The sequence below is a fragment of the Mesitornis unicolor genome, unplaced genomic scaffold (genome assembly GCF_000695765.1).
Source record: "Mesitornis unicolor isolate BGI_N332 unplaced genomic scaffold, ASM69576v1 scaffold1522, whole genome shotgun sequence".
NCBI lineage: Eukaryota > Metazoa > Chordata > Aves > Mesitornithiformes > Mesitornithidae > Mesitornis > Mesitornis unicolor.
This window is the reverse complement of record NW_010166932.1, coordinates 1,304-28,998: the sequence shown is the minus strand read 5'-3', so window position 1 is coordinate 28,998 and position 27,695 is coordinate 1,304. Positions and strand designations below refer to the sequence as shown.

The 27,695-nt window shown below is 37.4% G+C and overlaps 1 protein-coding gene across 1 annotated transcript; it reads left to right on the top strand.

The window, feature by feature from the left end:
- Positions 1-273: 273 nt before the first annotated feature.
- Positions 274-26,085, top strand: LOC104548946 (vinculin-like; the record flags this gene model as incomplete). Its single annotated transcript, XM_010195120.1, has 11 exons — positions 274-359; positions 3,046-3,156; positions 9,361-9,511; positions 11,433-11,541; positions 13,764-13,886; positions 14,162-14,322; positions 20,206-20,296; positions 21,660-21,807; positions 23,316-23,469; positions 24,581-24,756; positions 25,895-26,085. Coding segments are annotated over exons 1-11 (1,501 nt in total), but the record flags the coding sequence as incomplete, so codon positions are not given.
- Between the last annotated feature and the right edge of the window lie 1,610 nt (positions 26,086-27,695).

Here is a 27,695-nt window from a genome sequence, read left to right as displayed (position 1 = left end):
AGTTTTAGAGTTGTCAGCCTCTTGTTTGCTGTTGTTAAATAGCAGGGAGCAGGCAGGGAAATAGCTTTCTTAATATAAATTCCAGTGATTTACCTCTAATCTCCCAAAGAGTATGGAAATGAATATGGATGGGTAGAAGCTGTAACTAAAAAAACTGCCTTTGAGTTTTGTTTGAGAGCTTCCCTTCCTCTGTGCTACTCTGGGCAGACACAGTGAAGAAGTTATGGTCTCTTTACTGTGTTAACCAGTGCAGTTTCTTTGGAGCCATGAGTAATGGCCACTTCAGAATTACTTAAAAGCAGAAGCTTCTATTCCCTGGAGACTGTTGCTTCCCAGTTAGGGAAAACTTATCTTGGGAGGTAAGAATATCTGAAACCCAAGTAGGAATCCTGTTTTTCTTACATGTATATTTCCTACATATATCCTACAGATAAAATGCAGGTTTCCCAGATAATTGTTCTGAACTAGCATGAAGCTCGACAAGCCTTCCATCTGAAATAGGGAACATGTAGATATCACATTTTAAGAAAAAAAAAATCTTTGTTCTCTTGGCACTGGAGTATGCAGAAGGTAGAGTTGAGCAAACCTACCTTGTGTTACACTGCAGTATGTTGGAAAATTGCTTAGCCCATGTAAAATTCAGTCTGAAGAATCTGGGTCTTATTAAAACAAAGAAACAAAACAAATCCCCTAACCACAAAGCTAAAAAGGAAAGCCCACAAAACTCTTGTGGGGTTGTGTATTTTTTCATGAATGTGGCTTCACATTTTGAGACTTTGCCTGTTAAATGGTATGCGGAGTATGTTTGTTCTTTACATTCCATCTCTATACCTTGGCTACAAATGCAAACAGCAACTTCTGCTATTGGCTATTTACATAATAGGTATGTAAATATGAAATGCTTTCCTTTGAGCCACAAGGCTTTATGCTTAAACACTCAGTAAATATAAACAGTGAGCATGTACTGTATTGCTGCTTAAAATATGGCAAGAAGACCTTTCTAGAAAGGCAGGGAACCTTTTAAGTTGAGACCTCATGGGAACTGCCTGAAATCCTGTGTCCTGTCTGTGTGCTGTATAGTGCTGAGAATATCGGAGGAATGACTATTTCTGCTTTGGACTAGAAGAGGAATTATCTGGTTTTGGAGTTTAGGACAAAGACTGTTTCAGGAAAGTTAAAACTCCCCACAAAAAAAAGGGAACTAACTTATATACTATGTTATTTTCATTTGAAGACTAAAGACCCTAGCTAGGCATAGCAAAGAACGTCCATATATGTGTGCATGTATAAATACATTAAGTGTATATATAGTGTGTATATCTATAATTAGTTGATAATGCTTCTTTGAATAGTGAACTTAAATATATCCTCTTCTACAAGAGACTTACGCTTTCCAGACTGAATGATGAAATGTTTGTTGTATGGTCTAATAAAACCAGAGGTAAATCTATCATCAGGTGTGTTGTAACTTGAGTAGAAATTGTTTCTTCTTTGCTCTTGACTGACTGTACAATATAAAATAGCAATAATACTTGTTAGAATGACCTTTGACTTGAAGCTGCTATTGTAAACTTTTTGTCATACTTTCTTGAAAAATGGTGTATCTCCATAAACATTTAAAATAAACTGAACTCTAGGCCTGTTGGTACAACTGCAAGAGAAATAAATAGTGAAGGCAATGGGATTTCTTCCCAGCAGTTCCCTGGAATTAAAGTATTACTCTTCACTGTTACCTGGTGACAGCCTTAACTGAAAGATGTGCAATGCAAAGTTTATGCAGATTACCCTGTTTCTGACTCATCTTGATCATGCCTGTGTATATAAGCGTGTTCTATGAGTGCTTTAGCAGTAATTGCAACAAAGCAGGTCTGTTCTCTGGTGGGTCATGTAACCCTGTCCCAAGAAACGGAGCATGAGATAAATTTATCATTGTACTTCTCAGGCATTGCCATGAAGTTTAGGAGTCAAAGCAACACTACAACACTGTGCACTAGGAGTAGGAGGAAGCATGGCCTTTCCCTTCATTACTTACAAATATCTATATGACAACTTGTGAGTGTAACACCACTTGATTATACTAACAAACGTTGAAAAAACCCAACAGACCACCCCCCGAACTGTAGGCTAGGTTGACTGTGTTTGAACCAACTAACATACTAGGGCTGATCTACTTCTGTAAATCCCCTCTGAAAGGGACCAGACAAGGGAGACAGTTTTTGGCAAGTGGCATAAAATTGCAGGGAAATGATGCTTCTGGAGAGCTGTACAGCATTGGCAAGTGCTGTGCATACTGGCACACTACAACTTCTGTCTAAAACCAGCACATCTTTAACACCAGCTGATGGGGGATTTTCAGGGCTATCTTGTCTAGCTTGAGCAGGCCTGGCAGCTCTTAACGCAAACGAGTGCCTGGGTTAAAGACCTTCTGCTTTGTGATGCCTTTCTGAATAGCTTATTCAGCTGGAAAATACAGTGAACAAAGGAGCTGGAAATATTTTGTCAAGTTGGTGATCTCACAGTCCAGAGAGCCAGCTACCAATTATAAAGACTTCTATTGTGTAACACAAGAGCCAGTCTATAGAAAACTCCAGATCTTACTCTATCTCTCTCTTTATTAGCTTTTGTGTAATTATTTTTGCCTAAAGGACGGTGTGAATGTTGATGTGGGGTGTATTATCAGTAATTAACTACATTTTTGTAAGAGACCAGGTTGATTAGCAAAATGGGGATAATTGGACTTGTGGGGATTTGGAGGGAGGAAAGTTACAGAGTTCACAATGATTAAGTTTTACAACTAAGTGTAGCAAACAAATAGTATTGTTTCTGTGGAGAATGGGAAGAGGGAAAAGTACTCCCCCACAGTTAATTTATGAGAGATGTTCGCAGGAAACAACATACGATTTCTAAAGCATTAGACTAACCACAGTATATAGCGGTCTCAAAAACAGACACAGCAATAGCAAACCTAGTAAAAGGAATTATCATTAGTACAATTAGGGGGGTTTTGTTGCTATTTTGCTGTTTGTTTTCATCTGGGCTTTACAGTGAAATTCTGAATCTTAAGTATGACTTCTTTCTCCTGCAGGTTGGAAAAGAGACTGTGCAGACAACAGAGGACCAGATCTTGAAAAGGGACATGCCACCAGCATTTATCAAGTAAGCTCATCTTATTGTAAATCTTCTGATGTGTGTACAGGAAACCTGTGATAAATCGTGACTAATTTCTGCTGTACGGATTAGAAAATACTTTTATGTTTGAGTAGCTCTTTGGGGTTTTGAGGCTGACTGTCAGGAATGACTTTTCTGCCAGGTGACTTTTCCTGTTACGTTCCTTTTACCTATCTAGGGTATTCCTTTTAAAAATTAAAAAAAACTAAAAATCAGAGTAAGTGGTACTTACCTAAGTATGTGGTGGTGTAGTTTGGCCTATCAGGGTTAATGTGGTGGTCTCAATCTTTTCTATTAATTTGGTTGATGGAAAAGTGTGGATTTGTCTGTACAGGCAGCTGATGAATGATGTAAATGCCTAGAAATCTAAGGCGTTTGAAGAGTGGAGACCGAGACTCTTAATTCTGTGGCTCAGTGTCAAGGACAGCTGACTTTCTCCTTTTACTGCCTTAAGTCTTAAAAATCATATATCACTTGTTGTGGAAGTGCCAAGCTTCTTACTGCCAAGTGACAAAATTTCACTGAAGTGACTTTGCCCTAGAACGTTCTGAATGTAGTGACTGCTCTGTTAGTGGTGTCTGGTGTATACAGAATGACTGAATATTTCACTATATTCCCAAACACAAAACAGCAGGGCAGTAAAAAATAAATAAATTATTGAAGCAAAAAAGAAAATACTAAAATGGGGAACAGAGATGATGTCTAAAGAGGAAATTTCGATTAGGCAGTGAAAAAGGATTTAGTTTGTTGCATTATAGGTTGACAAAATGAATGATTAAAAAATGCCTAGGACCCAGCGATATTAATATAAGAGTTCAAGAATGAAATAGGTGAATTATTACTGAAGTACAGTCTCTCACTCGAGACCACCTGGTATGTCAGCCAAGGTGATGCTAGTGCCTGAGAAGCTTTCTAGGGGAATCTGGGGAACAGGAGGTGTTTAGGTCTGACACACCTTTAGAGAAGGTACCTACCATACCTTTCTATACTAGAGAAGAGAATTCACAGATCCCAAATATGTAGAATTTGCTTTGTGTGAATTGACAGTGTTTCTGTGGAGAGAAGTTCAGCCTTATGTATCTGTTGATGTTCTTAGAAATATCACCAAGAAGGATAAAGGTGATCCAGGTGACACAGTAAACACCAATTTCTAAACTTTTTGGCCAAGTCTGAAGGCTTTTGAGAAAATGAAGTAGCCAAAGGGTAATAGAAAAAGTTCTTGTATGGAAAAGAAAAATAGAAAGTGAGTGGAAAAATTACATGGTTAACCCTGGCAATGATGGGAGGTGATCAGTAGGGCTCTAGAGATCTCTGCTGGAATTGTGCTTTTCACAATGTTCACAAATGGAAACCAGGATGAGCTGTGAGGTGAAAGTACTTGCTGATGACTTGAAGGGTCACTACACAGGGTAGTGAGGTTAATGGATGACTCTGAGAAATTACAGCAGTACTTTATTAAACTGAGTGACTTGATGTCAAGTGTAGATGAAATGATTTTGAAAGATCTGAAATGAAGCACACATGGGAGAGCAGTGAGTCTAGCTTCAGGTAGGATGACTGACTCTGAACTGACCATTACCAATAGCGAGCAAGGTCTTGGAGCTGTGATACCTTGTTGAGAGCATCCATTTTATGTTCAGTAGTGGTCAAAAAGAAAACCTAATATTAGGTTTATCAGCAAAGGATGGGAGACCAAAATGTTACTGTATATTTTTCTCCCACACCTTGAATACTGCATGCAGTTGTGGTCCCTAAATTTTAGAAATGCCGTAGTAAAACTGGGAAAAGCTCATAGAAAGTTTTAGAGAACAATCTAAAGTGTGAAATTTCCTCTGCATAAGGCAAAGCTAAGCAGGCTGGAACTCTTCAGCCTGGGAAAGATGACAGAGGCTTTGGGCCCTTACTATCTAGTAGTTTCTATACCACAATAGGGGGCTTCTTTGTGTAGCAAGTTACATTCTTTGTATGGGTTTGGAGGTTAATTGATAAGTACTTGGAGAAATGCATTGTGGATTATCAAAGAGACAAACTGCAGGAAGTTCTAAGAACTGGAAATAGTTGGAGGATGGGAGAGTGCCCAGAGGAAGTATGATAAATGCTTATCCTCTTAACCTTCCTCAGGCATCTACTTGCAGCTGCTTTTGGAGACAGGATACTGAGCTAAATGGGCCTTTGATACAATCCACTACAGTATTTATTATACTGTGTTCCTGGTTTGTGATCTTGTTTGGGTGTAGAGAGGCTTGATTTTTTTTTTTAATTATTTTTTGAGAGGAGTGTTTATGTACTGAAATGAGACCAAAACTTTTTTTTCTTGCTTCTTGATGAGTTGTATGTAAACAGATAATTTTTATGGTGCTAATTTTCTAGGCTGCGTAGAGTTTTCAGTTAATTTCCAGCTTCTTGTTCACCTAGACAAGTAAGGGATTAAGGAAAAGAGATTTTCTTCATTGCTATACTGCAACCAGTCTTTGATCAACACTTAGCAGATTGTAGAGACTTAAATTGTTAAATTATTGTAGAAACGCGATACAAACACTGCTGAATAGTACCACTTTATTTTGGGTGCAAGAACTTTTTCTGCAGCAATTCATGACCGCTTGAATTGTGATATAATGAAAAATAGGAAGCAAAGCAGTCTGTCGCGGTAATGAAACCTACTTCATACAGTACTTACTAACCTAGATGGTGTAACAGGAGTCAGAAATGTTCAGTGGCCTTTATGAATGATAATCTATTGCATTTGTTGAGTTTTTCATTAGTCTGGAGTTTACATCAAAATGAACTAGTAGATGTTAACAGTTCCTTGTTACGGACTTGCTCTGGACTATATTGTCACTGATACCTGTATTGGAGAGACAAGTGACAGTCTCAGGTAAGCTGCCAAAGGAGTCTTACCTGTTCCTGTATTAAAGGGCAGGATTTGGATGCAGGAAGTGAAACAGATGTGTTTTGGTTTTTTTTCTTTCCTGAGAGGAGGGTTTTTTCGTTTCTAAAGTGTTAGTTCAGGAATTGGCACTTCTCTCTAAGGAGTGCTCCAGCAGAGCTTGTACCGGCACACGGCTGCTAGGGTAAGGAGCAGTGTGCTTGTACTAGCACTGCATTCCCTGTCCGTATTTTCTCCATCCAAAAGGACCACCAGTCTTGAGGGAACCACTCTTGGAGGATAAAGAAGATCTGTCTAGTCTTTTCAAAGACTTGTGTTTTGGCTTGCCTGGGATTGGCATAGAGGGTTCACAATGAATATATGTGATGGTAATCTGTGAAGTTTTTCAGTAGGAGCGTGATTGTGCAGCAAAATAATTTGGCTGCTGAGAAGCTATCATGCATCTCTTTGCTTTTTACTAACTTAAAACACATTGGAACTATTGACCTAGAGTTAAAAAAAATGCTCTTCTTTATCTTAATTGTCTTTATCACCAGGGACTATGAGTAATGCATATAATTTACATCAGATGTTTTCCAATGTGTTCATATTACTTGTTACACTTCTCTGGTAAAGAAGGAGCAGCTGTGATCTCTAGGCAAAGAATACGTAGCACCCGATTTGTTTACACTGAGAATAAAAATCTGTCTGCGTTCAACTTGCACATGCAAACTCATTTAACAAATCAAGTAGTAATGCTATTCTATATTAGCATTATTTTGTTAGCCAAGCTGGAGCTGCATCGCTGGTAGCTGTATTAGCAAATTAATGTCGAAGTAACTTATGTTTCTAGAACTGCAAGTAATCTGAACTTGAATGATTAGAAAATGAAGCGAGCATTATTCAGGCATCAAGGGCATTGCCTGGCATTTTTGGGCAGGCATCTCTGGGAAAAGCAGAGGTCAATCCTAAAACCTAAAAACTATAATGGTAGTTTAGCATAAGATAACTTCCCTCCCTCACATTTCATAAAGAAGACACTAAGAGAAACAAAGCTGATTGACTACCAGAAGTAGTGTGGTTGGTAATATCATGACCTGTGTCTTCTCCGCAGAGTTTGGCTGATGCTAACATAGCTGTATCATAGGCATACCTCAAAAACTAAATACACATTTTTTTACAAAACTGGTGTTTTTTAAGGTTGTGATATAACGCAGGAGTTAGGAAATTCACCATATCAGTGAACGTCTATTAAAATGTTTTGAATGTGTTTGATTATTGCAGTAAAACAAGCAGTTCATTGCTGTGATTATTTTTAGTGTTTTTTTGGTGTGAGGTTTGTTTGGTTTTTTTTTTTAATTAAAGTAATTGAATGACTTTCCCCCCCCTAAATTCTACTCTCTTATTTCCTAGCATGTAAGCTTTGCAGAGGATGGGAAGGTGTCTGGTTTTTAAACACCACTTTGCTTTTTTGCACATAGTGTGCACTCCTGAATTATTTCAAATGCATTAGGAAGTTTATACAAAATAGACATTGTGCAAGTTTACTTTGCTGAGGTTCAACTCTAAAAGCTGTAAAAGAGAACTTTGAACCTTTAGAAGCTTTGGTTTTGTTAATTACGGTGACTTCTGAGGTAGTACACATTCATGTTAATTCCTTTCTTTACAAATGAAAAAGCCAGCCTTGAGATCATCATTAGTATTAAACAGGTGACCATGAAATTGAACTATAGGAAATTAAGTGTTTCTGAGCTGGCTGAATAGGTGATTTGTTTAATCTCTCTCTTGGCAGAGTTGTAAAGAATAAATTTGAGAAGCAAGCACAGGAATCTAATTTAGTGAAGTCAGTTGACTTTGTAATGCAATGAAGTACGTTGCATAGTAATGAGCAGACCATTCCCTGCTTTCTGCCTCGAGTCCTCCTGAGTTTTCTTACTCAGTTATGAGTTACCACCGTCTGATGTGCTGAGCAGATGTCTCACTGAAGAGCAGGTAATGATAAGGTCAGCTGGCCCAACTTGATCTGCTCTGTGCAGCCATTAGCTGAAAACATTACTTTCTGAAAAAAGTGTGTTTTCCTGTAACGAGTGTCTTATTTCTAGTACAGTTAAATTTAGATGTAACCATTAAGTTACATCTGTGTTATCAAGGAATGTGGAGGATAAAATGGGATAACTGTAACTTCCCAATAATACTTAACAGAAAGTATGATAAAAGAGTGTGTCCAAGGGGTCAATAGGAAGTGGACTATATGACGGGCATGAAAAAGTTGTGATAAGAGATAGTGTTGCTGTAATAAAAGGGTTTAATGTTTGTTGTAACCTCATGTAACTTGAATGAGCAAATGATGCTTATATGCACAGAGCCTATGCATTAGACTACACTTACATTTACATCAAAGAAATGGGCGAGAATGGAGGCAAGTCAGTCAGTGTAGTCACTAACTGCAGTGGTGAATAGCATAGCCAACATGGAAGTGAAGGCTGAATTTGGTATTTCTCTAAGCTATCCTGAACTAATTACAACAAAAGAAGAAAAAAAAGTGTTTCAGTTCTTGATACTTTAAAATTGTTGACAATTGGGTTGATGGAACCTAATTTCAGGACTCATTTTCTTATTGTAGTACCTTCTGTGTTACTGTAATTACATGCTGTAATATCTTGCAAAACGTCCTTTCTGTTTTTAAGTGTGGAATTGCAAGCTGCATTTGAATTTCATACCTTATCACTAAATCTTATGGCTATTTAAATATTCTTTCTGTAGTGAGTGTTAATGGACTCTGAAGAGCTGGCCTACAGCTTCAACAAGCAGAGCACTGTGTCTTGGTTTTCTTAATACTACGTTATTTTGTCTAAATGTGTAGCTATCATTTAGTATTTATTAATATTTATCATTTATTATCATTTATTTATTAATAGCAATCACTTCTTGAATGACAAAGCAAATACAAGGCTGATAAAGGTTAGCAATTTGATTGTGAAGTCCTGAAATAAATGTTTTCTCCTGTGCCTGTGTCATTAAGAATGAAAGGTGTTTTGCCATGTTGGGACCTCTCCATAGTGACACTATTGACTGCTGTACATGGGATGCTTCAAACATTCCCTACGTTGGAAGATTGTGTGACTTCTGGAAAACTATCTTGTACAGTTGCTGGTTACTTTCTTGTTAAAATAAATACTCTTGCTTTTTAAGCTATAAAGGTGTAGAATGATCGGTTTGCTTGCAGTGCTTTAAGTGGTAAAGTCAAAAACAAATCCAGCATTTTCTCCAGTCTGTTGTACAGACAGAAACTCATCAGCAAGTGTTTTTCTGATGACTTCCCACAGAGTGGAGAACGCCTGCACCAAACTTGTTCGGGCAGCCCAGATGCTGCAAGCAGATCCTTATTCTGTCCCGGCTCGTGACTATCTAATTGATGGATCGAGAGGCATCCTTTCTGGAACGTCAGACTTACTTCTGACTTTCGATGAAGCAGAGGTAGGAATCCCAACATGACTAACGTAGGTTTCTGCCCACCAGGATTATGAATTCAAATATCCACCTAAGTGAATGAGCTAATCTGAACTATTGGGTAGATAAATGCATTTTTTGATTGTTCTAGCTTGATTAGAAGCATATTTTGCATTCCTTTCTGTCAGAAGGAGCTTAGGCTTGTTGCTCTGTTTTATTGAGAGCATCATTGTATGACATAATGTTTAGGCGTTGCCTGTGATTATTCCTCAAAATGGGCATATCCCATCAACCCTGTCTTACATCTTGCTAACACTTTTCTGTATTCCCTTCACCATTACTGATCCTTACAGTCTCTGTATCCCTTCACTGAAAAAGCCCTAGGCTGCTTCCTAACATGTCTGTCTGATTCATTAGCTGTGGCCATTTAATTGGCCTTGGGGCATGGGAGGTAATACACATATGAGCTGGCTGGCTGGTTAGCCAGAAGATGTGTTCTGATAGATGTAACAGTTGCTACTTTTTGGCTGCTGCACAAGCCAAAAAGTTGCTCGGAGGCCACTCAGAAGACAGAGTTGCAAGGAAACTTAAAAAGGAGGTTTTGAGTGTTTTGCATTTGAAAATATTTGTGTTACAGATCTTTCTTACTTTTGTGATCCTCTTTCTGGGAATGTGGAGTCTTGCCTGTTTCTAAATAGCAAGTATCATGCTATTAGGAGGAAATGAATCTCACACTGTTAGAAATGCTGACACTCATTCTAGATTTTACCTGTGCAACAATTTGTTAATCTATGAAATTGCGTTACTGTTTCTGCTGTTCTGAGTAGTGATACATGGCATCCTTGTCTCTCATTTAATCAGCTCATGGTACAGTTAGCACATTCCTCTGAAATGTGGAGAATGCTATGGGATTTCTCTGTGGCAGTTGTGATTATGTATTATTTTAAGTGTTTTTAAATAGATACTATGAAGTGTTATAGGGCAAAATTACAAGAAAGTTAATAGCTTTTAATCTCCCTGCTTCCAGTGTTTAGGAAATGAGTTGACTTCTGTGGATTTAATGCTTCATTGAACTAGTCTCTGACAGCTGCACATTTATCGACAGAAATATTAGTCTGGAATGATTGACTTTTCACAAATATAAAACTTGGCACTTCTCTATCCTACTATGTTTCAAGATAAACTAACTTTGGGACAAAACTGAAATGAGTTTTACAGGAAACTGTGTTCTAGGGACTGAACACTACATGTGGTTGATATGAATTAAATGTTAATTAACTCATTCTTCAATGAGACTTGTATGTGGTGGTGTCAGAAATAATGTGGTTCAGGAGGTCAGAGGATTAACCGACAGGGAACTCCGTTTTGTAATCAAGTATGAACTGAAAAAGTTAAGCTGAGGCAGATGGCCAGAGGTAAATAAAGCACAGTCTTCACAGATTTTTCTGGAAAGTTTAAGATGTTGGATCTACCTTGTTCACTAGACTGCTGGATAATGCTTTATCCATATGTAAAGCTGTATGGCGAGTAGTATTTCCTTTAAAAGCTTGGTGTCTGCTTTCTATGTAGTTTTGCTTTGTGATTTAAGTTAAATACTTTTTTTTTTTGGTGAAATTGCAATGAAAAACTTTAAGCATGCCAGCATACTTAAATACACTCTCTTATAACTTATCTTCTCAACGCTGTCCTTCATTTATTATGCAAAGTGAGAACACTGGAAGTAGAATTTTGCATAGTAGTGGAATGCTGATTAACTATTGTCTTTGTCAATACAGCACTCTTGAGTAATGGCATTGTAGGTTACTTAATCAGTGTCCCAGACCTTTGTGATTGCCCATACATCATGTTAGCAAATGGTGTACCTGTTCTATTCTAATTATAGGCTTGCATTTGTAATTCAAGTGTATCTCAGCTTTGTCTAATAAATGATCGAATGTTCCTTCTTTAGGTCCGTAAAATCATCCGTGTCTGCAAAGGAATATTGGAATATCTGACTGTGGCGGAAGTAGTGGAGACTATGGAGGATTTGGTGACATACACGAAGAATCTAGGACCAGGTTTGATTTGCTACAGCCCATTATTAAACTTACTAAGTATAGTCTTTTCCACTGTCTTTCCCTCACCCCAGCACCTTCCTCACCCAAGTTTCGAGTGTTTGAACAATGATAAAGCAGTTGCTTTGAAAGTGTCTGTTGGAAACAGTTTTAAACTGGAGGGTGAATGATGACTATTTTCTGCATTCTTAAGAAACAATGTGAATCAGAAGAGTCAAGATGTTGCTAAATGACATGTACTGCACAGATGATACGTAGTGTACTTTTCCTACACTGTATTATATATACTTGTTACTTCATGTTAACTCACACTTTTACGAGTGGAAATAAGTGATTGGTAAGTGAAGCACTGGGTTGCTGTAGAGGAAACCTACCATTAAGCTCTGTCATCTACCACTCCAAGTGCCTTAGTGAAACTAAAACTAACTTGCTGAGAGCAAGCATGAAGTAGTTTATAGAGTGCTTTTGTTAAATACCTAAAATCTAGATGATGTGGTGGTAATGTAGGAAGATGTTGGAATTATAATTAGACTGAAATAAAAAATATTTATATAAACAGAGCAGGAAACTAGTTAGTACTTTATATATAAAAATAAGAATACATATGTAGTGTTAGAATAACTAGCTTGTCGATGAAATGACTAGCAGCTCTCATCACAGGGCATGTTTGTAGATGATCTAGTTTTATTTAACATATGTATACTTTACCCTGTTTCTAGATGTGAAAAACTTTAAAGTTCCATATGAAAGTAGAGCGTTCTCTCAACTCTTTTTATGTCCCCTAAGAAGTTACCTTCAACTAAATAGGTTTTGCATCATTTTGACCAGGAAAAGACAAAACAAAAAGACCAGGTGTCTCTTTCTCTGAAACTACTTCTTTTATTTGGTATACGATTTCAGTTTCTCTGTGGTCATTGTCTTGCATATCTTTAAAATGGAAGTTTCACCAAACTTCGATTTACTCTATTTGGCTCAGTCCTCATTTGGGACTTTTCACTGTACTTCACAGACTTAATTTGCAGTTGTATGTGTACGACAGAGGTAATAGGTGTTGGAGAAGCGTCTTAATTTCTTAGAAGTGAGATGTAGGCTTGTACCTTTATTGCAAATAATCTTCTCTAAACTTCTGCTGTTCTGAATAAACAGCTTATCTTGTGCTTCTGGCATGCTCTAGAAGCACTGTCTTTGCCTGAACTAAATGCTGCTCAACACTTACAGCCCATTCCCACAAAACTTGTTCCCTTCAGCTGTATCAGTAGAGAACTGTTAATGTGAGCCCTATGTAAATAACAGCATTATGAACATGTACACTTAAAATCAACAAAGTGCTTGTGACTTTTATGTTGTAAGTAGAGAGGACAACATGATTACCTATTTAGGCTTTTGTCATTTGAAAGGAAAGGTGGCTCTGCAGCACTTACCCCCCTATGCTATCAGTGTGGGGATTCTACTACTTTTTAGTGTTGTAATTAAAACTTATTTAACCTTTTTGTTACATTAAGATGCTAACCAGCAGAAAAGTAATTCGGCCAAAGAGTATATAGCTTTCTTCCAGTTTTGTCCCCGGTAGGAGGGTGGGACTGCAACACCACCAATTTAGATCAGCTTAAATTTTTATCAAGCCGCATCTAAAACTTCCACATGTGCTGTGTGGTAAACCTCACAAATCTTAGCTATTGAAAATAGATTTGTCCTAGAATAAACTTAATTCCTTCCACATTTGTAGAGCACTGAAATATTTCTGGCAGAACTGAAGCATAAATAGATACGGTTCTTGAACTCTGGTAGAACTTCAAGGCAAACAAACAAACAAAACCCTGATGTTTCCTTTTTCTGCTGTTCACAATTAAGACTTTGATCAATTCTTAACAGAAAAGGTAAAAAAACCCTGTAAATTGGCTTCCAGAGTTCATGAGGTGACTTCATGTCCTAAAGTAGTAATTTCAGGTATTTTCCTATTTTATTGCTGGGGGACTATACATCAAGAATTTTGAGGATTCCATTCTACTTTGCATAGTGGCCAGGTTTTGAAACAGCGCCTTCTCTGAAGCATCTGGAATGTGTTTTAATGAACAGCTGCTAATATAAAAGTTAAGTTTTAAGCTTCAATATAGTTGTCATAATGCATTACACTTTGTTCTTCTTTAGAAAGCTCAACTGTTGCAAGTTAGACTTAATATTACAGTTCATTTTTTTAATGACTGTTTAATTACTTCAATCTTTAGGAATGACAAAGATGGCCAAAATGATTGATGAGAGACAACAGGAGTTAACTCATCAGGAACACAGGGTTATGCTGGTAAACTCCATGAATACCGTGAAGGAGTTATTGCCAGTACTTATCTCAGGTATTTTTGGCTTTAATTTTCAATATCACTCTGAACTGCTGCTATTTTGAGCTGGTGTTCCAGTATCTTATGTTTATTAAAAATAACAGCCTTAACATTGCTTCTGTACTGATTGCAAATAATTGTGCTTCTTGTATTAAAACTTCAGTCTCTTTGAGATAAAATGGTCCATGCAAAATGAAATGTACTACCTCTGTATTAATGCAGTAAGAGGTCACCTTGAGCACTGAACATATCTTGCATGTGCCTTTTTCTAAACTGTGGTATTTTCGTAGCTATGAAGATTTTTGTAACCACGAAAAATTCTAAAAGCCATGGAATAGAAGAGGCATTGAAAAATCGCAATTTCACGGTAGAGAAAATGAGTGCTGAGATAAATGAAATAATCCGTGTATTACAGCTCACTTCCTGGGATGAAGATGCCTGGGCGAGCAAGGTACATTTCACACCTACATTGGTATATAGAAGTCTAGTTTTTGTCTACTGTATTGTATGCTTTATAAACTTGTGGTTTTGAGACTGTTGAAATATCTATTTGTGCATCAGTTTTTTTACTCTTTGTAATCACATTGTATAATCTCGTCAAGGTTAAAGAAAATTTTCAGATATGATTGTATTAATGTATCTTTCAAAATTAGCTTTCTCTCCATAAGCTAAGTTAAAGGTGTGTGGCATTTGGAGGTGGCTCAGTGGCTAACTAATCGTATTTGACAGAGTTATGTAAAAAGCTATTGTTTCATACATTAAACTAGTCTTGTAGCTAGACATTCTTAAGATTACCTGAGATTCTTCTCCTAGATACTACTAGGAAAGATAGGTTCCTGTCATATTCCTTTTGCAAAAGGCCTGAAGTTGAGAAAGTTTAGTCAATTTTTGGGGATCCCTCCTTCAACATTGCTCCTTTTCCCCCCCGGCCCATTTTTAATCTGGTCACAGGAGTAAATTTCAAGTGTTTGCCTTGTCTCAAAGAAATACATGTGAGATTGAACAGCCTTTCTGGATAAGTATGATGTCTGTTAAGCTGGCATATGAACGGTATTGGCTCCTTACAACTCAGTGTTAAGCTGTGCAAGTCACTGCAATCACCTACCTGGAGTTAAGTGGTGCTCTTAAGTGATACCCCCTGAAGATACGGAACTGTCTAGCAGGCCATAAAGCAGGTCTGGCAGACAGGATTGTAAAAGAGTTATTGTGGGCTTACAAATAAAATAACTGCATAACTGAACTTCTTGTGAATTTTTTTGAGTACCTTGAAATAAATTGCTGAAGAAATTTTTTTTAAGGGTTAGTGCTATGAGCAACAAGTAACTGTAAATATAGTTAAAGAAAATATTGCGACCTGAAGCCAGACTTATTCACAAATGAAATCTTGCAGGAAATCTAACATTGATGTAATCTAGGCATTAAAATCACTTTGGCCTATATTGTTTGCCACTTGACCCTTAGTTTGCCTTTTGAGTTATTTTGTCACTATCACTTCCTTATTATGACTACTTTATGCATCTTTGTTTTTGTTTTCCCGTTTCTTACCCTTTTCTCACCTTTAGAAGGTAAGCTTTCTTCCACACCCTACACCTCTACCTTGTACTAAAACCAAAAAAGCATGTATGTGGGATTTTGTGCTGTGTGCAGACCGTGTGCTGTGCAACTTTTTATCTGTGTGCCAGCTGTGACACCATACTTACGTATATACGCACAGAAGTTTTAAAAGGATCTTAATAGCTCTGTCTAGCTACGTGTAGAGTTGGCTGTCACTAAGAGAATGTTACTTGCAAGCTGAACTGCATTAGGACTGTCTTTCTGAGTCTGATTAGTTAGCCCAAGACTTCAGAGCACATTCTTGCTGAATGCTTTTGTGTTAATTTATGTTACTAGTCTCTGTAGCTACAAATAAAGGGTCCAGTCATGCAGGAACAAGCTTTCTGCATGCCCAGAAAGCTTTATTAAAGCAGGGATTTTTTCCATTCCATAGGATTTCACCAGCAGCCTTCCTTCAGTTCAGATGGTTCATGTTCTTCAGGTCTAGGCCTAAAACTTTAATTTTGTATGTGCTTTTTTTCAATTCAGTTTTATAATTGGATTTTAGCATTTCCGTATTTTACAAAATACAAATACAATTTTTGTTTAACCAACAAGCTGGAAATTTTTGTGGTTAGAAAAAATGACTGTTGCAAAAAGCTGGCAATTTAGCCTTAAGAAAGTCTTACTTATCTTGCTAGTGAGGCAGATTAAGAAAGGAGGTTTTTTTAAAGAAAATAGTTGGAGTATTAACAGTATTTCCAAACGGAAAATATTGTTCATTATGTGTAATGCAGAAATATGTTGTGTGGGCTAGTACAATAATTAAGTTCTGAGTTGAGAACTTAATTATAATTTGTTTTTTGAATTAAGGTACACTGACAATTTGGAACTGTAGCACTGAGCATTAACCAACAGTTATGATGAAGAATTTGAGTTGAGCAGTGCAGTGGGATGAGGAAACAGGACCTAGTTTGCTAATGGCCACTTATTACAGGCCTCTTCCTGTATTTGCGTATATAACGGTTCACTTTTTATTTTTCTGGGAGGGAGAGGGAGGAGCTCTTTAGTTCTACTTGAGATCACTGCTGCATGCATTTTGTGCCTGGCAGTCAAGGGAAAGGTGTTTTCCTCGTGCTTTTCTGGAGCGAAGTAAGGTGTGTTTGGGGATGAACAGCCTTGAACTTTTACATGTGTAGTACATGCTAGTGATGGATGTTGGAGTTTATTTTATGTTTATTATTCTATCTTGAATTGTTTGTACATTGAAGTATCACAAAATCTACCGATTTGTAGAGAAGGAACAAGTGTATGGAGCCCGAGTTGTAGACTTTTGTAAACTATTTAGTTGGTCTTTCTAGACTCTGGATTGTACATTGTGGATTTCAGTAACCTCTGCTTGCACTAACACTGGATTTGTTTAAAATAGTATGCTGATTTAGAATCGAAATGCTGAGCAAATACTGCTCTCTAACAATGTGGAAAAAGAGTATATACTTATTTCTTCCTTTCATAGCTTTGTATCTTTTTTCCTTGAACATCTCATTTTACAGAGGAGTTTTGTTGTATATTCTTAGTGTTTACTTTTAAATAAACTTGAAGTAATACTCAGTTCAAACTACTTCCATTTCCATAGAAATGGAGGGAGTTAAAAGTTATAGGAAGCTGAGAAGTGTCTGGTGTCTTGCAGGCTTGAACCCTGGATGGTGGCTAAGCTAGCTCTTCTGCCAGAAGGCTGGCTTTGCCTATTTCCTTCAACACTGCCGCCTTTGGTAATGAAATGCAGATTTTGCTAGACTAGACCACTTCATTGAGTCAGAGGTTGTGGTTTATATTCAACAAGGGATTGTGTAGGATTTATTTTGCACCTTTTCAAAGCGGTGCCAATACCACCTGCTCCATGAATAATCTCAAAATTCATGGTAGTGGCAGAAGTGATGTGTGAAGGTGTCATGAATAAGTGTTGATTTGCTTTAGGAGCTGATTTGCAAAAATCCAACTTGCTCTTTTCCCTTCAGGCAATGTAGCCCTAGTTGTTTAACTTGATTAACTTAAGTTCTTTATCTCTTCTGAAAAGGTGATAGTGCTGCTTTTGTTAATGAAATTCCGTTTACCAAGAGGGGATCTGTGTGGAGAGGAGGGAAAGAATCCTTTCTTGCTAAGTAATCTATATGGAACTTTTTTGCAGGATAGCTATAGGATTTTTTCTGTTCCTGCTTGCCACTGATACTCTGCTGGCAAATCCCAAAGAGTAGAATTTTAAACATATTTAGTTGTTGAGGAAGGAAAAAGTCATTTTAACAGCTCCGGAAGTCAGGAATATCAAGACACTTTTAAGCAGTAAGATCTTGAGCAAGTTGGTTTGTTTTGTTTAAATAGAATATTTCTACTCTTGTAGAAATACTCTGCATAATAGCCTGAATTGGTGGCTGACGACAAAGTCCAGACATTTCATTTGTCACTTGCCAGGTGTCTGGTACCAGACACAACTGTGGCAGAAACACAAGCGCAGTACAAACAAACCTAGTTACGGACGTTTCTAATTTCCTATTTAAAGATTACTTGTCTTATTGCAAGGAAAATGCCTTCTCATGCTAAAGCTGAGAGGGATTCCTTGTTGAGGCATGTGGAAGTGGGAAATCTGCGCTTTAAGATTAAGAGAGGTTATCCTAGAACACTTCGACTGCTACAAAGGAAAATGCCTTCTCATGCTAAAGCTGAGAGGGATTCCTTGTTGAGGCATGTGGAAGTGGGAAATCTGTGCTTTAAGAGAGGTTATCCTAGAACACTTCAACTGCTACACCGGATTTTTTTAAAATTGGAAAAGGGGGCAGTATTTCCCAATCGTGAGTGTAGAGCCACACAGGATAGCAGGATTTACACTGCAGAGCAATGCAGTTATACAGCCTTCATATGACAGGAGAGATGGAACCTGCTAATGCTTGGGTAGTGCTAGCAATTACAAAATCATGGGTGTAAAAGCTAAAATACCGTTGATTTTTGTCCTTTGATACAAGACTTTAGATTCAGAGGCTTCTATGTGGTTTTACTGAAACTGCAACTCTGCAGGCAGCTGAGACAACTCAGAAACCTGTGTTAGGAAAAGGGGAGGGACAAAGACAGTTTTCCCAACACTCTTCTTTTCTCAGCCATCCCATACCTATTATCTCATCAACGTGCTAAGCAACATCTGTTGCCTTTTTAAAAATTCAGTTAGTTCTTTGTTTCACATTGTTTCTGGGTAGAGAGGCCTGCAGCAGTCCATTCATGCCAAACTAAAGTACCCTCAGATCATATATAAAGCAACAGAAAACTGTAACACCTACCTTCATGGCTAATAACGTTTTTATATACATTGGAATACTTAAGTGATTAGTTACTTGTCTCTCGTCATATAGTAAATGCACAAATCTCAAGTTTTAGAGGAGATGCTTTTGAAAAGCATGTGTCCATCTTCCACTCCTAGCTGCATATCCTACTCTTTTGAGGTTTTTTCAAACAGGTCCTGACCTAAGCTCCGAGACCCAGTTTCTTGATTTGAGAACCAGCCTTCCAGGTGAAAATGATTCTGCTTTTGGTGCTCTCCCAGGTTGCGATTCAAGAGCCCTTCAAAATATCCAGCGGTGTCCCATGGCCTTCTGGAAAGCTGGTTGCTGAATCATATTGTAGCACCTTATGAATAGCTGACAGACCAACATGCCTGAATAAGGCCAGCTTAAAAGTCAAAATGTTTGCAGTGATGTATCTTTGAGACTAAGCACACAACAACACAAAAACGTGCCAGTTCTTTAGTGGTGTTAGGATGTCACATGTTGTACCAGATACTGATCATTGATGCTAGGAGACTCTTCTTCATGAGAGTTGGAAATAGTCAGTCTAATTCGGTTAACAGCGTGAGAGCCAGGCTTCTTGTCATCATCTGTATCCAAATCATGGGATGTTAGATGCATTTCAAGTTATTTCCATGACATGTGTTGTAAAAAGCTATTTTGGCTTTTTCCCAACTTTCTACTTAAGGTACTTGTTACTGTGTTCCCTGTCTTTCCATTTGTGTAAAATAGAAAACTTGTGACCTCTAGTGGAGAGGGGACATGTGAGCAATTACCAGAGTATGCAGAGAAATGAGAACTGAATGGTTTTGTCTCCTCTAGTCAAAGAGGTATTGGAAAATAGTAGCTTAACAGTCAAAGCAGCAGCTTCTCCTGACAGAGAAGTTCTGAGTTCAGAATGACCACATGTGAATGCATGTGTTTGTCTCTGAAGACATTAAACTCCATATGTGACAATTCCAGAAATTACCTGGCAGTCCATTTTTCTGCAAATAGCAGCTGTTTGACTTTAGGCAGCAGAGCAGGTGAAAAGTGCAGATGTGCGACCTCTTACACACAAGTAAGTAGTGAAATTCACTGGCTAACTTCCATTTTTGAAAGGTTTAATCTCATTGTTACAATTTTTCTCCATGCCCTGATGTACATTAAGGAAAAGAAATGGTTCTAACTCCAAGATGTGTGCCTATTAGAGCTCTGACTTTAGAAATTAAAATGCTAGTAAATAAAGGAATAGAAAAATCACTAAAATTGCATGCATATCTTCTGCATTTTGAGTGAAATGAAAAACATCTGTCTTAATTGGAAAGAAGTGATTATGACCTGCTAGTTTGAAAATGGGTTTTGAGCTGCTTATATGGATGTGTTTCTGTAAGTAGACTGTGCTTTATAGAACCTCTGTCTGCTTTGGCTGTGTTAACTATTCGTACTTTGATTTTTTTGATAATCATTTTGGTGGTTTCCCTTTTGTAAAGGACACTGAAGCCATGAAAAGAGCTTTAGCCTTAATAGATTCAAAGATGAACCAGGCAAAAGGTTGGCTGAGAGATCCAAATGCACCTCCAGGTAATATTAAACAAAAATAACAGCACAAAGTTGAATCTTTAAAAGTCTGAATAATTCTGTTTAAGAAAAAATTGCCTTCAATAACCCATATGTAGTGGATCATTCCAAAGGAGCTTGTGTTTATGCCTTTCTTTAGATACTAGAGATTGAACAAGCTGTGTCTAATCACCTGGAAAACTTTGCTGCTTTTCAGTTGTCTAAAGAATATACTCTGTGTAACATACATGTTTTATTCTTGGCATTCCACTAGTAAAAGCAAAACCCCATGAACTGCATGGAACAGTATTTAACTGCAGTGGTTGCTAATACTGTTAATACCTCCTTTTGTATTTTCAAATTTGTATAACTTTAGACTTGTCTAGTAGTGATCTTTAAGTGTTTTTATTTCAGTCTTGACATAAAGTTTTTGACATGAGAATCTTCCATAAATACTGTAACTACAGTCACCTTTACTTATAGAAAGGTTTTGCTTTTATATGTATCTTTAAAGCAAATAAAACTGGATAGAGGCCTGTTCCATTTGGACTTTGAAAGACCTTATCTGAAAGACTTCCTCTGAAATGGAAGCCAAAATAATACTGTTGTAAAGGTTGGAAGTGAATTATTGTCACCTGTGGAGCTGCTGCTTATACTACTTCTGACCTCAGTCCCCTTGCTGCAATCAATTCTAGAAACCTCGAAGTTATTTTCAAAGCATTCTGTCATTGATGCTGACAATTAATGAAATAAACTATTACAAAATCAGTAGCTAAGGGCAAATGCAAAGATAGTTGTAAAACTTACTGCAAATCAGATTTTACTGGGTGTGTTGCTTTGAACTAAGCTCAGAATATGTTTGTCATCTGAGTGTTCCTTATAGCAGGACTTCTTTGAACCAATGTCATTATTATAGTTTCATGGAGGAACCAGTACTTTATGGGTACTGGCACCTCCACCATCCATAATGCTGGAGGATGGGGTGAGGGTGGGTTGCGAGTAAAAGGAATGTTGTTCTTGCATCTTCTTTAGCCTAAATGAAGTCAGATTTGCAACTGGCTGACGTTAAGTCTATGTGAATCTTGCCATGTTGCTCTTTTCCTTCTTAGCCTGAATTCCATATTCTATAAATGAAATTAAGCCATGACAACAGAATGGTGAAATGACTTGAAATAATGCACATGATGCACATTGTGGCTATGCTATATTGTTTCAGAAATACCATTATAATTACCATATTTGGTGTATGTCTCATAGTTTTTTGAGAAACGGATTTTCGGTGCTGAACCTAAAGCAGTTAATGTGATGGGACATGATGAGACGAGCAGTTTACTCAGACGTTTCAGGGAATGCAATGTTTGTTTTACTGACCATCTCTGCACCTTAGGGGATGCTGGTGAGCAAGCAATACGGCAGATCCTTGATGAAGCTGGGAAAGCAGGAGAGCTGTGTGCAGGCAAAGAACGCAGAGAGATTCTGGGAACGTGCAAAACGCTGGGCCAGATGACTGATCAGCTGGCTGACCTCCGAGCTCGGTGAATTGATTACTTTCAATGGACAATTTTCCAGTACTATCAACACGCTTTTTCAGAACTTCCAGTTGTGTCACTTCCTAAGCTGTAGGAGAGCAGGCCATAGCTGTATTTTGCCTTTTTGGCTTAAAACTCTTCTGATAAGAGTAATGTGTTTTAATATGTGAAATCTTCATTTTCTAACATAAGCAAAATTGCTCAAGCAGATATTTTGGCATTTCTTTAATGTCAAACACATAACTTTCCTCCTAATTGGGCAGAAACAAAATTTTAAACTCTGCTGTTAAGGCTGTTATCCAAGGAGGGTATACACCAGTGACTGTAAGATACATTAATACCCTAGTTTTTAGGTGTTTATTGGGATGTTAGACCACAAGCAGTAGTTGTTAAAGTTGATTATCAGTCACTGATAAATGCTACTGAACTTCATGTGCATGGAGTTTTATTTAACCAGAGCCCTTTATCAGTTTTCTGTCTTCCCATTAGAAATTGCTTATTCTTTCACAATGATATTTTAAATTTAAGGGGTTTGTTTTTAGGCAGCAGATGAGTCTCTTTAAATTCACTATATATTTTTATCTATGTTTGGTAACGTGGCCTTTTGTTCTTTTGCCAAAAAGTAGAGTATGATATGCCTTTGTGAAGGCATAAAGATGATGAGCTAATAAATAACTATTCCGTGTAGTTTGAACACTGTAACACCATTTCCTTTGACTATAAGGAATTTTTAGGCTACTTGTCAGCGTAGTAAATTGTTAAGCTAGAGTATTCTGAAACTAGTTTCTTTATTTTGTTGTAACACTCCTCAAACACTGCTCAAAAGCTTTCCGATGGTCAGGTTATTTTGTAATGGCGTATGAGATTTCTTACGCAAAGTAACATTCTCAGGCAGACATATCTGAAGTAAACTTTCTAACCTCTAACTCTGAAGCATTTGAACAAACAGTGGTAGTGCTGCAAAATTTTTTTCTACAGTCCTGTAGCTTTGTATTGCTAGCACCCTTTTCACCGTTTTAAGAAGTCTTGTCAGTAGCCCGTAATCTTTAATCTGCTTTGTCAATATGACTGAGGCAACTAAGACCTCTTATTTTCACTTGCAGACTTGCTGTCCTGACTTAGGTATGGTGAGGCATAACTCCTGCGGGTTCTGACTGACTGCAGCAATCAATAAATGAGGAGATAGCAGGCCTTGCCCTGGGTACTTCAATGGGACTGTATCCTCAGATGGCCTTACTTTCTGACACTTGAAAAATGATCATTCTTCTGAGGATGCTAAATGTCAAACTCTGGAAAAGGGAACATATGCTTGTAGTTTTAATCTCTTTCATCTTTTTAATCCTCCTTCAGTTATTTTTGTTTTCCCAGGGGAAAAAAAAATCTGATTAAACACTTTATCTCATGTAGTAATTGCTGGGAATGTGCAGAACCAGATTTTGTTGTCTTTTCATTAGAAAAGATATATTTTGTTCAGTCCTGAGCTGAATCTGTGATGCTTTTTTTGTCTTGGGCAGAGGCCAGGGTGCGACACCCATGGCTATGCAGAAGGCACAGCAGGTGGCACAAGGTCTGGATTTGCTCACTGCAAAAGTGGAGAATGCAGCCCGCAAACTGGAGGCCATGACAAACTCTAAGCAGGCAATTGCTAAGAAGATTGATGCTGCGCAGGTACCACCCTGATTTCCTAAACACTTCAGGACATGATTACATTACTGATGTTAGAGCTGTTATACTGAACCATTGTAGTTGTTTCACAGCACAACACAACACAGTTAATTATTAGGAAGAACGTGTAGAGAATACTTGCTTTTACTGAATTCAAGATTTTTCTGTGTGATTTTCAGGGTGCTCTGAGCTTTGCTATAGCTTATGAGTTTTTTCATATTTTGTTTAGCATTGCTAAAAAATTTCAAGGTTGTGAAATTAAAATGAGGAAATATCCTAAATTTGGTCATAACCTGATCCTATTAAAGAAAAGAGTAGAGGAGTTTTAGGCTGCACAGATTTACCTCTGGGTAAAACCAGAGCCCTTTCCTTGGGCTCTGCTGTGGATGTTCAGGATTTAGAACTTCATATTCACGACAAAAGCAAGACAATGTTAATGAAATTACTTTATCTTTTAGTTGATCCTTTATTTTTGTAACTGTTAAAATCTCCCTCAACGATCAGCCTAATACCGAGTGACGATGATGGTCATGAAATAATGTACATTCTACATATACCTTATCTCAATGTGTGTATGTATATATAACTATATATACGTTTGTATGTAATTTTTATCATTATTGTTATATGATGATATTTTATCATTATATAAAATACGAAATAACATGTAATTTTATCATTTCTATATATATATAGATACATAATATTATATCTGTCTCAAATGAAATGATAATGAAACTTTTTAGGAAGAGCTCTGTAGAGAATGGCATACTGTTCACAAGAGCTCTGTTTTTATTTTTCTTCTTAAAGTCAGATGATGAGTCTCTGAAGCCACTAGTTAAATTTCACTTCTGAAAATGCTGGGGAGAGAGAGAATGTAAATCTTTGAGTAGAATTAACCTAGTATGACATCTTTTTCAAAACAGAAAACCTGCCAGACAATAGAAGAACTTCTGCCAGACAATAGTATCTAATAAACAGAAAATTGCCTTTGAAAAATATTTTCTGTTAAATAAATTTTGAAAGCTGTATTGATTGTTATTTTTGTTTAAAAGTCCCTATAGAAAGAATATTACTCTTTATCTTCACTCATACAAAACTTCTCTTTATTAAGAATTGGCTTGCAGATCCTAATGGGGGCAGTGAAGGAGAGGAACATATTCGGGGAATTATGGCTGAAGCAAGAAAAGTTGCAGAATTATGTGAGGAGCCCAGAGAAAGAGATGATATCCTTCGTTCCTTGGGGGAAATCTCTGCTTTGACAGCTAAGCTATCAGAGCTGCGGCGACAGTATGTATTAGTTTTATCACTATTAATTTATTTTAATTACTTTCATTTGCAGTTCAAAGTGCTGAGCAAAATCAGAATATTGATGATTAATTGGGGAATATATTTTCCTCCAAGAAAAATTTCTGTCTTGCATTTGTTAAAATCGAATGTGAAGAATTGTTCTGTTCCTAGTGGGGGGAAAGCTAAGTTTTTAACATCCTTTAAAGAAATTAATTTATAAAATATAATGTCCTTTTTAATGTTTCAATTTAACGATTTCTATCCCAAAACCTAACTTGCACTATCTTCCTCCAAAAAAACCCAAAAACAATGGAGTAACTAGAGTTGCATTATCTAGAAAATATTTTCCTTCTATATAATATTTGACAGGCAAACAGAAGCCAAAAGTGAGCTCCTTTGTTAATCTGAAATTTAAGTTTGTTTATCCAGACAAATGTCATCACTGGTTTTTTGCTAAGCAGTTTACTAAATGGCAAGGTGGAATCTCTAGCACTTCAGTCAGTGTCAGTGTTCTAAGCTGTAACTGTGAACTATATAGAAGATGAGACTCTAGGAAAACCCTGTTACCTTGGGTTCAGCGCTAGCTGCAGATGTCTCTCTATCAGTTTTGCAGTGAGGATACTTGAGAAAGGAAGTGGAGAAACAGTTATTGTATAAATTGTGATCTTTGTCTATGGCCGGTTGCAATATGGAGATATGTTTTTTTCTTTCTTCATTAGTTAGACACTTTAATCGAGTTTTTCTTGAGATTGAACTGTTGCAGGTTCTCAGTGTGCTGCCTCTTTTCAAGTTTATATATAGTCTGTTGCTGCTTACTTTTCTGCTTGTAATCTGTGTGGCATTATTGCAGGTACTTGTAAGACAGGCATGAGTACGGGAAACCAAAGTCATACATCAGCATTATCAATGACAGTACCCGCCTCAGTGCTCTGTTGAACATATGTAATATCCAGGTGCCACAGCAGAGAAGTGTGAGGTGGGGATTTATGGATGGCACATCTGCATTATTTGCTCTGAGACTCAAGTGTCAAATTTAACCTTATTTTAAAAGATGAAGTACCTTTCATTGTGTACCTGCTGAATTTGCAAGTAGCTGTAAATGATCTATATATGACTATACTTTTTTTTTAACCCTTAGTGGGAAAGGTGACTCTCCTGAGGCCCGTGCGTTGGCTAAGCAAATAGCTACATCACTTCAGAATTTACAGTCCAAAACAAACAGGGCTGTAGCAAATACTAGGCCAGTGAAAGCAGCTGTCCATTTGGAGGGCAAGATTGAGCAAGCTCAAAGGTGGATAGACAATCCTACAGTTGCTGATCGGGGAGTAGGTAAGTGTTTCCATGTGCTCTTCCCCCACAGTTTTATGGTTGAACTTGTTAGTAACTTTTATGACTGCAACTACTGCTCCTGGGATGCTGATGATGTGTGGAATCTCTTCACCGATGTGGAGACCTGCAGTCTGTGGCTGGAGGTTTATTGCCAAGTCCTGGCTGCAATATTGCTGAGTCAAGCTAGCCTATGATTCCCTTTGTCTTCTGGAAAGAGTAAATTCTGCAAAGAATAAGAAAAGGTGTGCTAGAGTACAGACAAACTTTAGACTGCTCCTTACTCTTATTATCATGCAAATATAGTATCTCAAATTCAAATTTGTGCCTACTCCAGCAAACTGAGTATTTAAATCCTTCAGAGAGGAGAAAAACATCCATAAACCTGACCTAAAAATATCACTTCTTATATGGTTTCTGGGTTATCTAAGGAGAATGCTACTTAATCAAAGAGGTGATCTGAGAATCCAGGCATGCTATCAGAGGGCATAGGATTCTGGTTCAGGAGCTGCTCTATGGAGTGCTTATTTCTGAAATTTAATGTTTAGCTTCTGGATTCAATAGTTTTTTCCATAGCAGTTAATTCTGAACAGTGCAGTTACGTCTGAGCAGTACAAGTGATAATGCTGAGTGGAAACATGCCTTGTCAGAAGTAGTAGAACTGCAGACCTTTAATACCTTTTTCTCACACCTTTCCTTGTCTGTCAAGATAACTTCTGTTGTGTGAATGACCAATGACAGATCCTTGAATTAAAGACTTGGTGATTTTGATAGGTTGGACACTTATATGCAGTATTTTATATACACAATTTATATGCAGTATTTTAAACAGAATAGTGGAGTTCCATGTTTTGACACTTTCCTGTGGGCAAATTGCACAGTGGATGAGATAACCAAGGGTTAGATAACCCTAGATAACCGGTAGATAGGTCTCATGAGATGTTTTGGCAGTGGCTGAAAACCTTCCTAATTTTGATGCTTCTCTTGAATGTAGTAACTTGTGAGGTGGTTGGCTCAAAGAAGCACAAAACCTAAACTTATTTTTTTTAGTATTTTTAATTTCAAAGAAACAAAGGTAACTTAAATCCCACTTGAAGCCTGTAAGTGCCTAGTTAATCTTGAGGCTTGCATACATACTGAAAGCTTGCTGAAGGAACTGAAGTTTCTCAGCACTGGATATGTACTACAGAATTTCTTCAATTGCTGTAGCAATATATATGACAAGAATGTGTGTAGAGATGCAAAACGTTGTATGTTCTGTAACTGTAATGTTTCTAAGTTTAATGAAGAAAAATTCTAGTTGTAATATGATGTCATTGTTCAGTTTTTTTTCGTTTAAATGTCTTTTACTTACATTGGCCCTTGGCAGGGTGCTTATAGGAAAGGTATATGAAAGGTATACAAAGAATATAAATTAGATATATGCTCTCTTCAGTCTGGACAGCACTTCTGGTAGAATTTGGCCTGCTATTTTCAGTGCCGTGATAATGTGAAAATGCTTCAGTGTTCTCTGATAAATAACTCTGTGTTTTCAGTTGTCCTAGGGTAATGCTTCAACACAGCCGAATTTTGAAGTAACGAGGCAGAATTTGTATTTTATTTTATAAACATAT